Source organism: Hemitrygon akajei, chromosome 8 (genome assembly GCF_048418815.1).
Source record: "Hemitrygon akajei chromosome 8, sHemAka1.3, whole genome shotgun sequence".
Taxonomy (NCBI): domain Eukaryota; kingdom Metazoa; phylum Chordata; class Chondrichthyes; order Myliobatiformes; family Dasyatidae; genus Hemitrygon; species Hemitrygon akajei.
In genome coordinates, this window is record NC_133131.1 from 17,279,923 (window position 1) to 17,299,379 (window position 19,457).

The 19,457-nt window shown below is 37.7% G+C and overlaps 1 protein-coding gene across 1 annotated transcript in view; it reads right to left on the reverse strand.

Annotated features, from left to right (window-relative positions):
- LOC140731515 (nuclear pore membrane glycoprotein 210-like) overlaps positions 1–19,457 on the reverse strand; it is a 138,018-nt gene that overhangs the window by 12,914 nt on the left and 105,647 nt on the right. Inside the window, exons 28-35 of the mRNA XM_073052985.1 lie at positions 19,289–19,447; positions 18,501–18,592; positions 16,000–16,174; positions 12,983–13,158; positions 5,120–5,340; positions 3,146–3,282; positions 2,655–2,781; positions 1,796–1,942 (exon numbers count right to left, since the gene is read on the reverse strand). Coding sequence (XP_072909086.1) covers positions 1,796–1,942; positions 2,655–2,781; positions 3,146–3,282; positions 5,120–5,340; positions 12,983–13,158; positions 16,000–16,174; positions 18,501–18,592; positions 19,289–19,447 — 1,234 coding nt within the window. The remainder of the gene's footprint in view (positions 1–1,795; positions 1,943–2,654; positions 2,782–3,145; positions 3,283–5,119; positions 5,341–12,982; positions 13,159–15,999; positions 16,175–18,500; positions 18,593–19,288; positions 19,448–19,457) is intronic.

The following is a 19,457-nucleotide window of genomic DNA, read 5'->3' on the forward strand; positions in this document are numbered from 1 at the left end:
AATTTTAACATTTAGTCAGATGCAGATTTTCTTTTATAAATGCATTGGACTTTATTTTTTTCCCTCAAGACTGTTAAAACATTAACTTTTACAGCATCTTTATATTATTTAACACTTTTAAATTTTTTTTGCTTGAGGATAGGATTTCAGGAACCCAACAAAGTGCATGCCAGCACATTTTTCTGGTTTGAAAGAGGATCAGAAAGACCCATTGCAGGAATACAAAATTAAAAAGACAGTGGCTGATGCCCCGATCTTCAAAAGTCCCTTCTCTTAATCAAGTAAGTGCTATGCTGGAACCCTGAACAGTAGAGGTAAGTTTCAAAAATGTTGTTGACTTTCACTGAGAGCTTACTTCTAAGATATGATATGTATCACAACCTCTGGCTGTTCTCCCTCTCACCGCAGGATATCTTGGACGCGATCAGAAACATCCCGGACCCTGGCACCTGGGAGGCAAACTACCATCCCAGTTTCTTTCCTGCGTCCACAGAATTGCCTGTCAGAACCCCTGACTATAGAGTCCCCTATCACTACTGCCTTCCTCTTCCTTTCCCTACCCTTCTGAGCCACAGGGCCAGACTCTGTGCCAGAGGCACGGCCACTGTCGCTTCCCCCAGGTAGGCTGTCCCCCCCCCCCAACGGTACTCAAACAGGAGTACTTATTGTCAAGGGGTACAGCCACAGGGGTACTCTCTAGTACCTGACTCTTCCCCTTCCCTCTCCTGACTGTGACCCATTTCTCTGTCCCCCGTGGCCCCGGAGTGACCACCTGTCTGTAACTCCTCTCTATCACCTCCTCACTCTCCCTGACCAGATGAAGATCATCGAGCTGCAGCTCCAGTTCCCTAACACGGTCCCTTAGGAGTTGCATCTCGATGCACCGGGTGCAGATGTGGCCGTCTGGCATGCTGGGAGACTGTAGGACCTTCCACATCTGACACCGACCACAGAAAAATGGCCTCACACACATACTACCTCCTCTTGCAATCAACAGCTGCCTCATCTCGTCCCGTTATCACCGAAGCCCATGGAGCCAAAGCCCTTTCACTCTGCTGCTTCTCACTCCACTGCCCATTCCCAATGCTGTCCGCTGGATATGGCTGCCTTTTTAAACTGTTCGCGCTCAACTGGCGGACATCACGCGCCTGCGCAGTCTGGCCACTCTCTCTTCCCCCGAGAACTCAAAATGTCTTCCTGCTGGAAATCCTTAGGTGCTCTCTTGCTGCCTTCTTGTTCTGAATCAAAAACTTCTGCAGATTCCTTGCCCTTTTTAAACTGTTCGCGCTCAACTGGCGGACGTCACGCGCCTGCGCAGTCTGGCCTCTCTCTTCCCCCGAGAACTCAAAATGTCTTCCTGCTGGAAATACTTAGGTGCTCTCCCACTGCCTTGTTCTGAATCCAACTTGTACAGGGCAGTTACTTGCACAGACTACTCCAAAAGTGTCTCTCAAACCCACAAATTTTATCCCATGAAGGATAAGGGTAGTGGGCTGATGGGGACAATACTACTTGAAGGTTACTCCAAAATAGCACATTATCTTGACTTGGAAACATATTGTAATTGTTTCATTGTTATTGGATCTAAATCCCTATCCAACATCACTGTGGAGATATGTTCACCAGAAGAAATGTAATGATTCAACAGAATGCCCTTGTCAGCAATGGTAAGATCTGAAAATAAAATGGCATTATTTAGGGCAATAATTAAATTCTATTAGATATCTTAATATTAGAATTGGTACTAACAAGTGTGAAATCTTGTGACTCTAGAAAATTCTGTTCACTAATTTACCTGTATCTGTAATGAATTCGGGTTCCACAGAGAAAACAGAGGCAGCTAAACCTTGTAATACAATATTATTAAATCGCACAGAGCAGGCAAGGTTTGATTCTGGGTTTAATTTTGACATAGCTTTAACTTGAGCAAAATTGCAGTCTCCTGGGCAAATAAAAACAAAGTGTTGTTACACAATTTGTATATATTTAGCTACATATACCAATTCATAATCATAGAGCAAATAAATATTTCCATAGCAATTGATAACAACATTCTGTCAGCCAGATCTAATTCAACACAAGTTCCTGACTTCATCCAAGTCAGGAAAGTTGTAGGAGGGGAGGAGGGAAAGAGGTAGAGAGATAGCACTCCAATCAGGAAACATATAAATAAAATTTAGTTCAAGATATGAAGTAAATCCTTCCAATGTTGGTGTTAAGGTTACTGTTTAATTAATTCAAATCTTTGTCCATTTTTCTAATCCCACCAGTTAGTTTTTTAGTGTTTTTGTGGTTTAACCATTCTACATCAATTAGAATGTTATATACTATCTCAGTCTACAACAAGCCTTTTGCTCAATAGTATGAAGCAGTAGTTATCACTTAGTCTCCCATGGCCTTTTCACATAAAAGTCAAGCTAACAGTCTTCTGGTGAATAGGGATAGACAGTGGACAATAAGGATATGATGATATCATTCAATTGCCATTTTAAATTCATGCGTTGCCTTTTTTTCCCTTGTTGTAAGTTCCAAGGTGCAAACTTAGATTGTAAACTTCCTAGATAAAGGAATCGTACTGCAAGAAAGCCTTTCTGTCAGTGAAAGAAATGCAATATTTTTTCTGATGGGCAAGTAGTTTCTCAATGACCACTCACCCCTCAGGCTGGTATCTTTGTTCATAGTAGTCACGAGAAATCTGTACACATTAAGGTTAGGAAGACCAATAATATGTTTGAATCCATGAAAGGAAATGGAGACTTTTCCTACACCAGTAACTGTGATCTGAAAAGGAAATGGGAGAATTATTGTGAAACTGTTGCTGAAAATAATGCATGTGTACTTACGAATTTATGCATTTCTGTTTCTCTTTAATAATTGGTAACATGAACTATGTAATAAAATTTTTACTCCTATCTCATTTATAAGATGAAATTTGATGAGCAAACTAGAAGGGGTTGAGGAAGAAGAAATTACTTTCCACGGCCTCTTACTTTTTTGATGTACTCTTAACAAGAATAATTTTTGTGAATAATTTATTTGTACTAAGAAACTAAGATAAATAGTTCTCCATTCAGTTGCTGCAGTAGCTTACAATAAGTTACTTATCAGAGCGTGTTATGTCAAAGTTAAATGATGAAAAACTTACCTCTCTATAGGTTCTCACGATTCCTGGAATATCGTAATAGATTATGGTTGACCCTGTGCTCCGGGTAACTGCCAATCCTGTGGTAGGATCAATCTGCACAATTTCATTTGATAACAAGTACCAATTCCCAGGCTCACCTAAATGAATGCTACAGTTTTCATTTCTATATAAATAACTTTGAAAAGAATCAGTATTTTGAAAGCTCATCCAGCATTCTAAAAGATGACAAAAGTACTTTTGGAGAACACATCAATAACAAACAATTTCATCTGTAATATTCAGCATTTGTTAAAAATTTAAAATAAAAGAAATTTAATGATAGATATTTATTTTGAATTTAAACTCCTTTTGCTGATATAGAAAAATAAAATAATACATCTTCATTGCATATGGCATTTTGGTCTGACGACAAACTCTTTGACCCACTCATAGGAAAGCTTTCTTCCTCTAATAGCTGTGAAGATTATAAGTTATAATTATTGCACCTGTAATAAAACAGGCAACGTCACAAAATGAAGTGTAGCAACATGCCAAATGTAGATAGTCCTAATTAGATATGACTATAACACACACACACATATTATGGAGTGAGCAGTGTCTGCTATTACTAAACTTCCTATGATTCTCAGGTAGTGGTGGTCATGGTTGTCTGTTGTGTCCCACCAATGAAAGGATGCCACAGTAGCATAGAGGTTAATGTGACATTATTACAGTTCAGGGCATGGGAATTTGGAGTTCAACCTCAGTGTCCTCTTAAAGAGTCTCTGTATATTCTCCCCATGGAATGTGCGGGTTTCCTCCAGGTCCTTGGTTTCCTCCCACAACCCAAAGACATACTGGGTGGGTTAATTGGTTATTCTAAATTGTCCCATGATTAGATTAGGGTTAAATCAGGGTTGTCGAGGGTTGCTGGGTGGTGTGACACAAAGGACCAGGAGGGCCTATTTTGTGATGTATCTCTAAATAGGCTGCCTGTTGAAGTAGTGTACTGGGGTGTGGCTGTGTCACACGCAAACAGCTACCTGGAGCCACAGGTGAGAGTGGAGCGTCTGGTAGGAACCAAAAGTGAATGAGATGCCCCGAAATGGACACAACAAGTCCCTTCACCAGAGGTGCTACCCCCTCCCTGGACACCCCATACATCCTAGTATGTGGTAATAGTAAAGTAATTCAACCAGTTTCCTCAAGTGACTTGAACGCCTACTTATGTCACTTGAGGAATGTAAGGCGAGAGACTTGAAGCCATAGCATTCTCTGAGGCAAGTATATAATAAAACAATGAAGTAGTTTAACATTTTCATTATTGAGACTAGCTTTTATTTAAAATTTCAGATTTCAATTTACTTGAAGTTAGCTTGTACAGCAGCTTTGCTGGAATGCAATGGTCCAGATCTATAGCTGCTCCGGTAACCAAAATGTTATAATACCTATAGCCTTCTGAAGCAGGGAATTTCAGAGATTTAGAGAAGAAATATCTTTTCTTTCCAGTACAAGTGTCTGACTCCTTATCTTGAGATTCTCTCCATTATATTAAGTCTAAATCTTATATTGTATGTTGAATTGAGATCATTGTATCTTCTAAGTCATCATTCTTCTAAATTCTGTTGGGTCATTCTGCTCAATCTTGCCTTAGAAACATAGAAAACCTACAGCACAATACAGGCCCTTTGGCCCACAAAGTTGTGCCGAACTTGTCACTACCTTAGAAATTACTAAGCTTACCTATAACCCTCTATTTTACTAAGCTTCATGTACCTATCCAAAAGAACAAGAATCCCCTTCATTAGTTTAATACACTGATTGAATAGTTGTCTCTATGATCCGAGGGATAAAAGTAGGTTGGTTACATCTACAAATGTAAGATCAATTACAGCAGAATAATACTTTGTTATTAATTCAGATATTTCAGAAAATAATTATTTTAAATCATTAAAGCAACTATGTTAAATTCTTCTTTTCAAACAACTGACTGACCTTCTTGGTTTACAAGGATACTGGAAAAACATATTACATCACTTAGTATCACATGCTCGGATATATTGGGCCATATTGCATACTGGATAGGTATTGGAATATAGTCTGCAATGCCTGGATGCTTGTTGTCCCAAATTGCAAGTATGGTCAATCCCACATTGGCAGCTTGAGCCACGTAAGTGTAATTACTGGTGCCAGGTCCAATCAGCAGCAGATCATCCCTAAAATGATTTAAAACAAATGTATTAACTTTTCAGGCAATGAAAACTCAATAACATGTCACTTTCAAATTTTGTTCCTGTCACATTTTTAAAGTAATCATTCTTAAAGTGCAATTAAATATGTTAATAAGAATGGGAACTATGGAACTAGGCTGACAGCTTTACCAATTGAAAATAATTTTGTAATAACTTTAGGTCTTAATAACTTGATGTTCAGCAATACATTATTTAGTGGAATCATAATCTATTCTGTCAGCCAGAAGGGGCCTGTGTAAAATGAATTAAGACAGCAGGCATTAATTCACTTCACAAAGCAAATCAAAATTTGTCACAAATAGGCACCTTCATAACTTTGTTCTCAGAAAAACTTTCATGTTACTTTGATACTTAAATCAACAGAAGTTGTACAAAGAAGGCATCAAAGAAATATATTTTATGTCTGAGGAATTTGAAGATTATCAATTTCAGGCACTGATGGATGAAAAATCCATGGCTAGTAATCCACCTAGCCATGCTAGTAAAATCCACCTGCTGTAACTCCAATGGAGGAGTTGAGTATTATCCAGGAAAGTAAACATTTTGGATCACACACCAGTGATGTGATGTGGATGCCCTCGTTTTTGTTTTTAAATTATTCTTTTTAAGTAGTCTTCTTAGAAAGATGCCAACAGCAGAAGCACTATTTCTCAGGATCACTTGTTGTTCAGCAGGACATTCCAGTCCCACTAGTGTGTTGGGTGCTTAGATCCATCTCGCCTGTTTTAATGGAAATTAAGTGCCTTCTGTAACCTCAGACAAGTTTTATTGACAATAACAGGTTTTCCCAGGAAGCATTCTGTGTGAGAGGCATTATTTATACAAGAGAATTTAGCCTTCCAGATATTAATAAATAGATAACTCTTGCGTAAACCATTTACAAATTCAACTCTGTTATCAATACATTCATTTGGTAGTCTTTATCACCTTGAGCCATAGAGCAATTTCTTTAGTTAAAAAATATATTGCAGAACTTAATGCTCAATGACATTGCTTTCTTCTTTATTCCACTACCTCTTTACACCCCAGGGGCCTACCAAGGAAGTATATGTTAGAAAGTACAGTTCTAGCAGAAGTAACGAGATCTTCCACTAAAGACATTGTGGAATGCATTTGCTGATTTCATTTAATATTTAACTTGCTGAATGGGAAGTTTCAAAGGATAAGATGAAGCCTGACTTCAATGGAACAATAAAAACTGAGTGGTGGGTACATTCACAAAGTGAAGTGTATGCAAATAGCAATTGTACGAGTTTTGTTTTCATGAGAAACCAGCTAGAGATCATCTGTATCTAAATAAGGAAAAGGAAACTTCTTGGAATCAATACGGCAAAAATATTGCTTCATGGGATTGAGGAAGCTTTCCCTATGAACAGATTGAGCATTGAGCATATTGACCATTCTTTGAAGAAAGGAAAAGGGAGGTGAGCTCAGGAAACATTCAAGATTAGAGGATTCCACTAACAGAGAGACCAAAGCCAGGTGACTTTGTCTCAATGTAAAGAGAAATTTCTTAGCAGGGAGTATTGTAAATTCATCATAATCTTATTGAACTTTAGAACAAATAAGATACTTCATGAAGTCTGCTCCTGCTTCCATTTCTTAGGTTTTTAGGAATGGCACTGTAAATGTGCTGCCAGGAAGATAATACCTAGAGAATGGACTAATTACCATCTAATTTTTCCATGCAAGTAATTAATAAAATGATTTTTAGTTCAAGAGATTTTATCAATTTTCATCAGACAAGTGTTTGTGTTGAATTGACCTGGGCACTTCTATTTGCTATTCACATTTGTGCCATAAGTTTATTTTTGGTTGTGATCAAGAGCCTAGGTGGTCTTGGAATGGTAAATGTAGTGATATTTCATCTTGAAGGAGAATCTAATGGGACAATATTTATCGTGAATCTTGGGAGTCCTCACCCCAAAGGGCAGTGGAAGAAGGTGAGGTAGATGGCTAGCAATGGGTAGAAGGTTAGAGCACTTAGATAGGAATGCTGAATGAGATTGCATTCAGATCAACCATGCAGGCTTGATGGGCTGAGTGCCCTGCTCCTCCAAATTTATATGTAGATGCGCAAATGACTCTCTTTGTTGATCTTAAGAGTATAAATTGTACTTTTTGCATGCAACTTATCACCTCCCAGATTTATTCACAGTTCAACCATGAGTATATGGAGCTATTTTGAGCTTTGTTCTGTGGTGAACTACATATACCTGTCTGGACACGCCCCTGATGACTGTTCCTGTGGCTCCTCCCACAGACCCCTGTATAAAGGTGATGGAGGTCTGAGCCCGGCCTCTCTGTCTCCAGGATGTAGTATAGTGGTCACTCACTGCTTGTTCCTTCTTCCAGTCAATAAAAGCCAATACCTCGCTTTTACGTCTCAGAGTGAGTTATTGATGGCACATCATGTTCATTATTTTTCATGCTGATATCAGGACATCTAGCTTAGTCTCTGGTGAAACCATAGTGAGTGAGCGAACACTATGTAACTGCTTATTTGTTTCAGTTTTCATATAAAACTATCTATCACTGTAGGAATTACTATGGTGATGATTAGAAAAGTAGAGTGGTTCTCAAACCTCCTTCTTACCTGCATATAAGCAGAGACTAAAGAACACAACACAAGAAGTGAGCTCAGTATAGAGATGGCTACAGGAGGCAGAGGAGTTGCTATGGGACAGCTTTGAGATGGTGAACTGTGGCTTCAGAAAGATACTCGTGATTACAAAATCATTCAGAATCTTCCCCAACCAGGAGCCCTAGATGAACCAAGAGATTCACAATCTACTTAGGACTAGATTGGTGATCTAGGATTTAGGAGAGCCAATCCAGGAAAGTAGAAGAGGACCAGGTATGACCTCCGGAAGGCTATCTCACATGCAAAGTGGCAATTCTGAACTAAACTAGAAATGCAGAGAGATGCTTAACAACTACGGCAAAGCTTGAATACCATCACTTCCTACAAAACCATGAGACATAAATGGCAAATCATAAATACAAAAGATTCTGTGGATGCTGGAAATCCAGAATAACACACATAAAATGCTGAAAGAATTCAGCAGGTCAGGCAGCATCTATGGAAAGAAATAAACAGTTGATGTTTTGGTTGAGACCCTTTGCCAGGACAAAATGGCAATGAGATCTTGCTCCCAGATGAGCTGAATGTTTTTTATGCTCGCTATGACCGAATACTTCATGAACCCTCAACACCCTGTGATCTCATTCTCTAAGGCTAATGTGAGAGCATCCTTCAGGAGTATGAATCCACAAAAAGCATCTGGCTCAGACAGTGTACCTGGCTGAGTACTGAAGACTTGTGTTAATCAACTGGCTGGAACATTTGTGTAGATTTGACATGCCACTAAAAACTTCGACAAAATTCTATAGATGCACAGTGGAGAGTATCCTAATGACTCCACACCCTGGTATGGAAACAGGATCAGCATCCATCATCAAAGGCCTCCACCATCCAGGCCATGCCATCTTCTTGCTACTAACTTTGAGCTGGAGGTAATAAGCCTCAGGCTCTATGTCATCAGGTTCAGGAACAGTTATTACTCTACAACCATGAGGCTCCTAATCTAGCATGCATAACTTTTTTTACTACTCTGAACCAATTCTTGAGTCTCAGTTCCACTTTCAAGGACTCTTTACATGTTCTCAGTATTATTTATTTGCACAGTTCATCTTCTTTTCAATATTATTTGTCTGTCAGTCTTTATGTATAGATTTTAATAAAACTCTATTGTATTTGGTTCCTTAAAGTTGTTATAGCCCGGGAGGGCTTGGCTTGTCAGCTGACCTAGGAAAAGGAAAACCCTGATCTCAAATCTTGGCTGCATTGCGGCTATACCCACTCATGGGGAAGGCTTCAGGAGTAAACCCCAGGGGAAAAATCTGGAGCTGGAGTCCCTAAGGAAGTCCTACATTGAGTTTGGTGCTGAATGGCAACTCTGGTGACACCGCTGGTGCTAAACTGTATTGGTCTCTGTCGTTCCTTTGGATTCATCAGATGTGTGGAGAGGTGAAGCCTGCAACATGAGCAACAGCTTGCTCTCCAGATTGTTCTGACCTGGCTTGCGTATCATGTAGATAGCTGGGAAGCAACATTCATGGTTGCCTCTGATCAATGGAGGACCTCAACTTCTATTGTATTTCTTTTTTCCTGTCTATGTCTGCAAGAAAATGAACGTCCAAGTAGTATATGACAACACATATCATTTTGATAATAAAGTTAATTTGAACTTGAACTTTGAAACCTCACTCTGAGGCACACAATTGTCCTTCACGGAAAATATCATTTACAGATAGTTTTCAGAAACATTGCATCTTTTCTAGAGCACTCTTCATAGATGCACGATTTGTTACTGACAGGCATGATAGAGGTATATGATCAGCTCAGGCCAGATCTTATGTCAAACTCTTGTGCGAGGACTACTCTTTCCATCAAATTTTCACATTAATCATGGATTTTCTCACCAAGCAGCCAGACCTTTGCTACATCTCTCAGTTTATGCTTACTGTTGCATTAGTGCATTGGGATGGTATAGGACTGTAACTGCAGATGGATAACACTGAAGCCACCTCTTCCCAAGTTCTTATAATGGCAAATTCAATGGATCTCATAACCCCATCTACAGTGCAAGACTGCTCTTTACAAATCTGTATGATGAATTAGCACTTTTCAATCATATTAGTGGAGCTGCAGTGCTCGTTCCTCTACTCCTGAGCCTCTTTATTGGTCATTGGTCTCATAATGTGTGTTGTTGCCTGTGATAACTAACATATGTATCTTCAAGGGTAGATTTACTTGTGGGTCTGGTGCACTAGTGTGTGTGGGTAAACTAAATTGGGTCATGAACCTTGTAAAATAGCAAAGGTTCTGCTTAGTTCTGCATAGAAACTACAGCAAGAGGTCTTTAAGCTACTTTTGGACAAATCTGCACCTTTTATGGGGAAAACCTATGGTTTTTGCTACATGTAGCAACAACTCAACGCACCAATTTCTGAGCAAAACAATGGTTGATAAGGATTAGCTTGAGGAAGTTTTTATATTGATAATAAATATTTATTTGATAGCAATATGTTTCTTAAAACACTGAAGTCAAATATTAAAAGATTCATTACATCATAATAATAACATTATTTATATAGCACCTATCATACATTAAGATGCAGGCTCAAAGTACTTACAGTGGATTGAAAAGTTAAAAATATGAAACAAAATTAAAAATCATAAGCATTATATGGAGAAAAATGTGAGAATAATTAAGCATATATTTAATCAAATAACATTTAAAATTACATACATTGCTTGTGGAATTTAATGATTTGTTATTATTCAGGTTGATTAATTAATTCAAATCAAATTCCCAACAGAGGCCCAATAGAACTCCTGCAGCTACCATTTGATTTACTGTGTGAATTTTGGAAATATCTGATTTACACAGTCATATCAAAACATTAGAATTCTATGTAAGAGCAAGTCCAGATGTACTTAATCAATACACAATTAATATTGTCAGGTTCTTTGCTAACAAGCTATACTTTAATTGGACAAATGAGATTAGTAAAACCCACATTTAATTACCTTTTCACAATTTTCAAAATTTTTAACAATTTATTACCCCTTAACTAAGAGAAACTGGAAAATAAGTTTTTTTTAAAAAAGTTTTATATTATACAGCTTCTTGTAAAGTTTGCTGTTGCCAGAAATTTACTATTTTCAGCTACATTATTTTCCTGCAGTTTAAAAGCCAGGATATAACTTCTAATAGAAAGTAGCAAACCTAAAATATGTAGACAAATTGATAGTGATACATAACAACATAAGTACATGTGACCATTTCATTACATCCCTTCATGTCAGCTGGAAAAAATTGGCTCCTAGTCTGATTAACTGTTTCATCACAGATTCACCTAAGAAATCCTTAGAATTTGCTGATGCTTTACACAAATTATGCAAAAGCTGTGAAAATATGGATATAAATAAATCAATGTTCTAATGCTGATGAATGGGGCAATAATGCTGAAATTATGTTATAAAACAACCCTAGCTGACTCTCAGGAACCCAAAGAATGATAAATTCAAAATTAATGACTTACAGTTTACTGATTTTTCAAATTGAACTAGAGGCCAACAGCATAGTGGTTTTTCATTAAAAAAAATTAAACTGATATCAAAATAGGAAGAATACATAATGTAATATAAAATTATGAATCCAATTAAAAACTATCGGTGGTTATTGGCATCAAGCCTTTCTGATGCCCTGCATTAGATGCCAAATAAAGATGGCTGATCAAAGTTACTAGATGGAGTAAACCCTTTCTGAGTTGGTGGAGTGATCTTATTCATGGTGGCCTTGGTGCATCAAGATTTGTAAGTTTGGAGATTTCTCCTTGATTATTAATAGTTCATTAGAAGAGTACTAAAATTGCACTGCACATGGGAAAGTCTTGTAGGCATTTGGCTTGTGTACCCAGTGGATCTCAGGTTGAGTACTATGATCTATCATAACATTGCAGCACTTAATACTGCTTCTTCATTGTCCCAGTGACTGGATTCAATTCTGATCCCTGATGTTTAATACCCTCTAAAAAAAAATTGACATGAGATACCAGTTAAAGTTTCTTTGGTGAAACTCTATGTTGATACAGTACTGTCAACTAAATACTCATAGTGTTTAGTTCCAAGATTAAACACTGAAGTCCTTTAATGCATTTATGTTTGCTATTAGATCCAGGATATGAATTCTTTTTCCTTGTAATACAAGCAGTTTAATGAACAATGCCATGGTTTGCAAGACTGATCTGCTATTTAGAATAGAGTGCAATCTTTCAGCTGTCACTTGAAGCAGGGCAGCTATATTTTATACTGAAAAAGCAATCCAAAGGCTAAAGGAGATCTTTCTCCTTTGTGTTCTCTTAATCTGTACTTTCATTTTTTTGTAAACAACAGGGTAGAATCTTACAGTTTCATTACTTCTCAAACTTAAGTCCAAGAACTGATATGCAAATGACAAAAAGCAATCGGTGTACTGGAGATAAGAAATCGCATACAATTACTTGAGTCAAGTCAAAAATTATAGTATCTGCTTTCATATAGAAGAAGAACAGGCTATGGAACCATTTATGGTTTTTCTCAATATTACAGCAATCCCTTTATTAAGGATGTTCCTATCTATCATATGATAAATTTCAAGTACAATAAAATATTATTTAGATATAAACCTGGTAATATATTGTAATACCTTGTAATTCCCATCAGGCACAAGCCTGTGTAAATTGACAACAGTGTAGATTTTATTACATGTTCCAGCATTAATTTTAAAATGAAAATACTAATATATGCACATGGTATGGAGAAGGTGGTGTAACGATGAATATTAATTACTCATTCTGAAAATATTTTATCCTAATTAAAATTAATCAAATTCCTTTAATATACAGTATATACTTAGATAAAGCAATATATCTTAATTTTGTATCAGATAAAGCAATAAAGATAAATTTTGTCATATAACAGATTCCTTTAATCTTTCCTTTGAGATAACACTCACTTATCTTAGACAAAAGGTGAAAGTGGTTAAGTACTGCTCACCTGTTAAGAGCTAAATATAATTCTGTGTTGTGTGCATGAAATTGGTCTCCACTGAGATCATAAAAGTTAACAGTAAAAGTCAATGTCATTCCAAGAGGAAATGCAGCCAGCTCTTCATTTTTGGCTTTGAACAACATAGGACTGGTGACAATACTGAGGTATGCCACTGGAGCCACCTAATATGAAAACAGCAATTAGCATCTATGTTGACTGCATGCTAAAAGAAATAATTTACTGTTAACCTGGATTAATATCTGTTAAGTACAAATACAGCAAATTTTCATCATTTCAAGCTGTGTACTTTTGATAGGTGCTCATAAATCATAGGTTGGCGCGTGGCCAAGTGGCTAAGGCGTTCGTCTAGTTATCTGAAGGTTGCTAGTTCAAGCCTTGGCTGAGGCTTGCATGTGTATCCTTGAGCAAGGCACTTAATCACACATTGCTCTGTGATGACACCGGTGCCAAGCTGTATGGGCCCTTCCCTTGGACAACATTAGTGGCGTGGAGAGGGGAGACTTGCAGCTTGGGCAACTGCCGGTCTTCCACTAAAAAAAGACTTCCAAGGTGCAAATCCATGGTCTATCGAGACTAACGGAGGCCTACACACTACTACACATAAATCATAGAAGCCAAAATAGTCCATTCAGCCCATTGAATCTTGTATGCGATTCCATCATGCATGATTTATTATCTCTTTCAACCCCAGTCTCCTGCCTTTCCCACAGTGACCTTTGATGCCCTTACTAATCAAGAACCTATCAACCTCCATTTTAAATATACCCAATGATTTGGTCTCCACAGCCATATGTAGCAATGAATTCTACAGATTCACGACTCTCTGGCTAAAGAAATTCCTCCTCATTTCTGTTCTAAAGGAATGTCCGTGTATTTTGAGGCCACACCCTCTGGTTCTAGACTCACCCACTATAGAAAACATCCTCTCCACATCCACTCTATCTCGGCCTTTCAATATTCAATATATTTCAGTAAGATCCCCAGTGAGTACAGGCCCAGAGTCATCAAACATTCCTCATATGTTAAACCTTTCATTTCCCAGAATCATTCTCGTGAACCTTCTCTGGACCCACTCTAATGCCAGTATTTATTATACATCTTTTCTTAGTTATGGGGTCCACAACTGCTCACAATACTCCAAATGCGGCCTGACCAATGTCTTATAAAATCTCAGCATTACATTCTTTCTCTTATATTCTAGTCCTCTTGAAATGAATGCTAACATTGTATTTGCCTTCTCTACCATCAACTCAACATGTAAGTTAACCTTTAGGGAACCTGTATGAGGACTTTCAAGTCCCTTTTCACTTCTGATTTCTGAATTTTCTCCCCATTTAGAAATTAGTCTATGCTTTTATTCCTTCCACCAAAGTACATGACCGCACACTTCCCACACTATATTCCATCTGCCACTTCTTTGACCATTCTTCTAATCTATCCAAGTACTTCTGCTTCCTTAACACTACCTGCCTCTCTATCTATCAAGTCCACAAACTTGGGCACAAAACCATCAATTCCATCAGCCAAATCATTGACGTATGATGTGAAAAGAAGCTGTCCTAACACCAACCCCTGAGGAACACCACTAGTCTCTGGCAGCCAAACAGAAAAGTCCCATTTTATTCTTGCTCCTTGTTTCCTGCCTGTCAGCAATCTTCTATCCATTCCTGGAGGGACCTCTGACCCGGGGCTCGCCAACCTAGGAAATGCTGATCTATGTCTTCAGTACCCGCTGATCTGGCATCTAAGACCTCTGGCCTTCAACCTCTGAGTTCTCTGTCTCAAACTCTGAATATTGGCTCCTACCCTTGACTCTTCATTTACTGCTCCTGACCTCCAACTCCCTTTTATCCCTTCTCTAAATCGTAATCAGATCCCTAACACCTCTCATTATCCCAAAAACAATCCCTATAGATCTAAATAACAACTAAGTCAGAGCCACAACCTCAATGTTAAGATGGTACTAATAAGTGGCGATGCTTTGTGTGCAGCACCTCTCATAATCAAATATTCCTGTTTAAGACTACTACAGTTGAAATCCACAGTCACAGTCATTGGTACTTCAGTAAGCGGCATTGTTTTAAGACTTTTAAATGAACTATCAATATTCAAAATCAGCAGATGCTGGACTGCAGACTCAGATCATGACTGCAGTTCCCCTTTAAGAAAACATAAGCGTGGAAGCCGAGCAAGTCTGCAGGTATGATTGAAACACAACAGCTTTAGACTTTCAACCTGGACTCTCCTCCCGGTGAATCTACAGTCTCTGGAAAATAAAACTGAAGATCTCAGAGCAAGATTGCTATACCAGAGGGACATCAAGGAATGGCATGTACTTTGTTTCATGGAAACATGGCTTACTGGTGCCATTTCGAACGGCTTCACCATTCTCTGCAAAGACAGGGCAGCTCAGTCTTTTAAAAGCCTTTTTAATGAAACACTTTACTTCAACCATCTTTTACTTTCTTTTGATAGAACTAGGCCCTTAACAGGTCTTCAAGAGTAAATTAGCAAGCTCCCAAAGATGAACCTTGCTCTCGACCGCTGGTAATAATTTTCTTTGAAATTACTCACTCTGAATTGCATTACAGCACCTTAAAGATCATTTAACTAACTTTTACTCATCTGTGTTAGATGGCACTTACCCTCCTCCATTTTGTGTATTTACATCACAGCAATATTATGATCAGGACATTGCCATGAACTGTATCAAACTGGAGGCACAAGGGACTGCAGATGTTGGACTCAGGAGCAACACACAAAATGCTGGAAGATCCTTCATCTGGACCTTGGCCCAAAACGTTGACTGTCCATTTCTCTGCACAGAAGCTGCCTGACCCTTTGAGTTCCTTGAGCATTTTGTACGCTGCTACATTATTACATTGCATTTTTGGGTGCCATCAAATGTATCACTTATTCTGATTATAATTTCTCTACAGAAACTAGGGATCTGCTTTGTGTTAGACTTTAATGCACTGCAAATGAAAAAAAAAAGTGCTTACCCTCACTCCAGTTAAAATAGTTTGGTTCAATCCAAAGTATTCGCGTGATGTTATTGTAACTGCAGAAGAACCAGTTCTGTGTCCAGAGATCAAAAGTCCATGTCCATCCTCCGTAATCACAGACTTATTATTTGGACATTTCCGTACTTCATAACTGACAAGAGCCTTACCATCCCTGCCCATTCCAGAAAGAAAGTATTAGAAGTTCTTGCTTCTGTGTCATACTTTAAATCATATCACTATAAAAACAATTTGTCAAGGAGAAAAACAGCAATTCTCAGAATTTCTGATACTTATCATTTTCTTAGGAACAGATTAGTGCAGCACAATATCTGCTGGCCTTCAATTCTGAAAACTAAGCTCAATCAGCCTAGACTATTCAGATGAAAACTTTCAATGTTTGCTGACTGCATGGCTGAATTAATCTTGGGATATTTGTAAGTTAGCTTTGAATGGGAAGTTACTATTATTTAAACATTAAATAGGAGGAATAGAGAAAATTAATATTATGTTCAGGTTATAAATAGTGTACGTTATTGGATTTAGCAGGTAGCACCTTACATCTTCTTCTTGTTATCTCAATCTGGAATGTTGATATTGGTGTATGAAGTGGAATGTTCTATTTCTATGATGGCCACACTTGTGTTGTGACTGACTAAAACTGAATAGAGAAGCTGTAACTGGGAAATACAAGTCCTTATTAACACAGTAAATCTTCAGGAGAGAGTCCAAAATGTCTAAGAGCGTCTAAGAGAATCTCACCCTCCTGACATAACATGATTGTTTGTACCTTTTAAACATAAAGACAACAATAAACAATTTAATTACAGTTTTGATAGCTATAATCAGCAATGCTAATGTTTGTTTGTTTATTTATTTAAACATTTAAATATCTTGAATATAGTCAGGTAAATTTGCAGAATTACATACTTACAATGGTTGCACATCCTAACTAGCAGAATTTTCATTTGAAAATTCACTACTAGTGTCCATTTTGAAACCCTCTGAGTACAAACTCCAGACATCCAAAATACATCCCTTTTGTTACGGTGTTGAGGGACAGATCCATGAATGTTTAACTGGCCAGAATGTTAAGTGACATGTTCAGAGACCTGTCCTGAATTGGCAATAAGGGGCGGGGATATGCCTTTAACAATGCATTAATAAAGGAAATGGTCAACACACACACAAAATGTTGGAGGAACTCAGCAGGCCAGGCAACATCTATGGAAAAGAGTACAGTTGATGTTTCGGGCCGAGTTATGGACCAAATTGCCAACCATTTACTCTTTTCCATAAATGCTGACTGGCCTGCTGAGTTCCTCTAGCATTTTGTGTGTGTTGCTTGGATTTCCAGCATCTGCACATTTTCTCTTGTTTGTGATAGGAAGTGGTCTCTTGATGACTTCCCTAATCTCATTCTGAAATGTTCAATAATCACTGATTAACATGAACATTCACCTATTGTCTACCATCTGTAGTTTCATAGAATATTACAGCACAGAAACAGGCCCTTCAGACAATCTAGTCCACGGCAAACTATTAATCTGCCTAGTCCTATCAACCTGCATCCGGACCACAGCCCTCTGTATCCCTCCCATCCATGTACCTCTCCAAATTTCTCTTAAGTATAAAAAATAGAAGTTGAATCCCTCACTTCTGCTAGCAGCTCATTCCACACTTTCACCACTCTCTTCCCCTTAAATATTTTACCCTCCACTCTTAACCTCTGACCTCTAATTTTAGTCTTACCCAATTTCAGTGGAAAAAGCCTGCTTGCATTTATACCCCTCATAATTTTGTATACTTCTATCTTATCACCCCTTATTCTCCTATGCTCCAGGGAATAAAGTCCTAACCTATTCAATTTTTCCCTGCAACTCAAGTCTTCACCATCTAGCAACATCCTTCTAAATTTTCTCTATACTCTTTCAATCTTACTTATATCTTTCCTGTAGGTAGGTGACTAGAATTGCTCATAATATTCCAAATTTGGCTTCACCAAGGTTTTAAACAAATTTAACATAACATTCCAACTCCTGTACTCAGTACTCTGATTTATGAATGCTAATATGCTGAATTCTCTCTTATGACTCTATCTACCTGTGATGCCACTTCCATGGAATTACAGTATGAACCTGTATTCCCAGATCACTTTGTTCTACTGCACTCCTTAGTGTGCTACTGTTCACTCTGCAAGTGATAACCTGGTTTGTCTTCCTTGTATCTGCTATATTCATGTAATTCCATAACTCCTGAATAATCCTTAACAAAGGGCTTTACACCTTTTTTCCACTGACAATTTAGCACAGGAACTGCATTCACCAATCTAAATCTACCACTAACTTCTAAATTGTTGCTGAGGTGAGTTTGACCAGCATTGTCATGAGCACAGTTACTGTCCATTACTACTTGTCCTGGTTGAGAAGCTAGCGGTGGTTACTCTTCTACCATTCTTGTAGTCCCTGTGAACTGCGATTCTAAGAAAGAATCTAACTCACCGAGAAGTCTGTAACTTCAGTTGGGAATTTGGTGACATGAGTATTTCCTCTGCTGGCAGAGAGAGAGGCAAAAGTTGTAGTATTTCAAACACCTACAGTAAAGGAGAATATATTTATCAAAATGCCCTCATTAATCCATGTGCTTATACAGTACTATGTCACATACTTGAAAAAAGCACAAGTAAGTTTGCAGTTATTTGTCAGCTTTTATAAAGATTATTTCCAATTATTTTTACTAGAAGAAAATAACTACCTGGATTGAATCAGATGAAAATTAAATAAATCATACTCCATAATAAATAATTTACCATGACTATATTTACATTTTAGTGAAGAAAGTATGGATCATATAATATGCTAGATTCTGCTAATAATTGAGATGTACAGGTGATGCAATTTCAATTATGGCATAATTTGCCAAAAATTAACAATTTTTGTCACATAACATTTTAAAGTTGTATTGGAGAACAAATTTAATTCATGTTTATGTATATACTTCATATTTACCAAATCTACAGTATAACATAAAAATAACATCACAGGCTTCTGTCCATTGCACTATGTAAATAGTTCAAAATCAACCAGATTTTTATGCCTTCTTGTCTTCTTCTCGTTGCAATTCTATTGGTCACCAGAGATGTTAAAACCTGGCGCTATTAAAGTCAATCTCATATCCTCCAGACTATTTGAAATCAGTATGTGAAAAATAGATTATTTACTTGAGAACTGATTCTAAATTGACTCGAATTATTACTAAATTGGAATGTAACAAAAAAGTACACAAATACCATTATCTGTAACTCATCAGAAAAACTGTCAGCATGTCCTTCAAACTGTCCAGCAGATGGATCCTGTGCCTTCACAGTGACTTTCAAACCTGTTTTCCCTTGTGCTCGGCTATATAATAACATGGCAAAATTATGTTCTGCAGAAAGCTCTAAAGAAATCTATGGAATA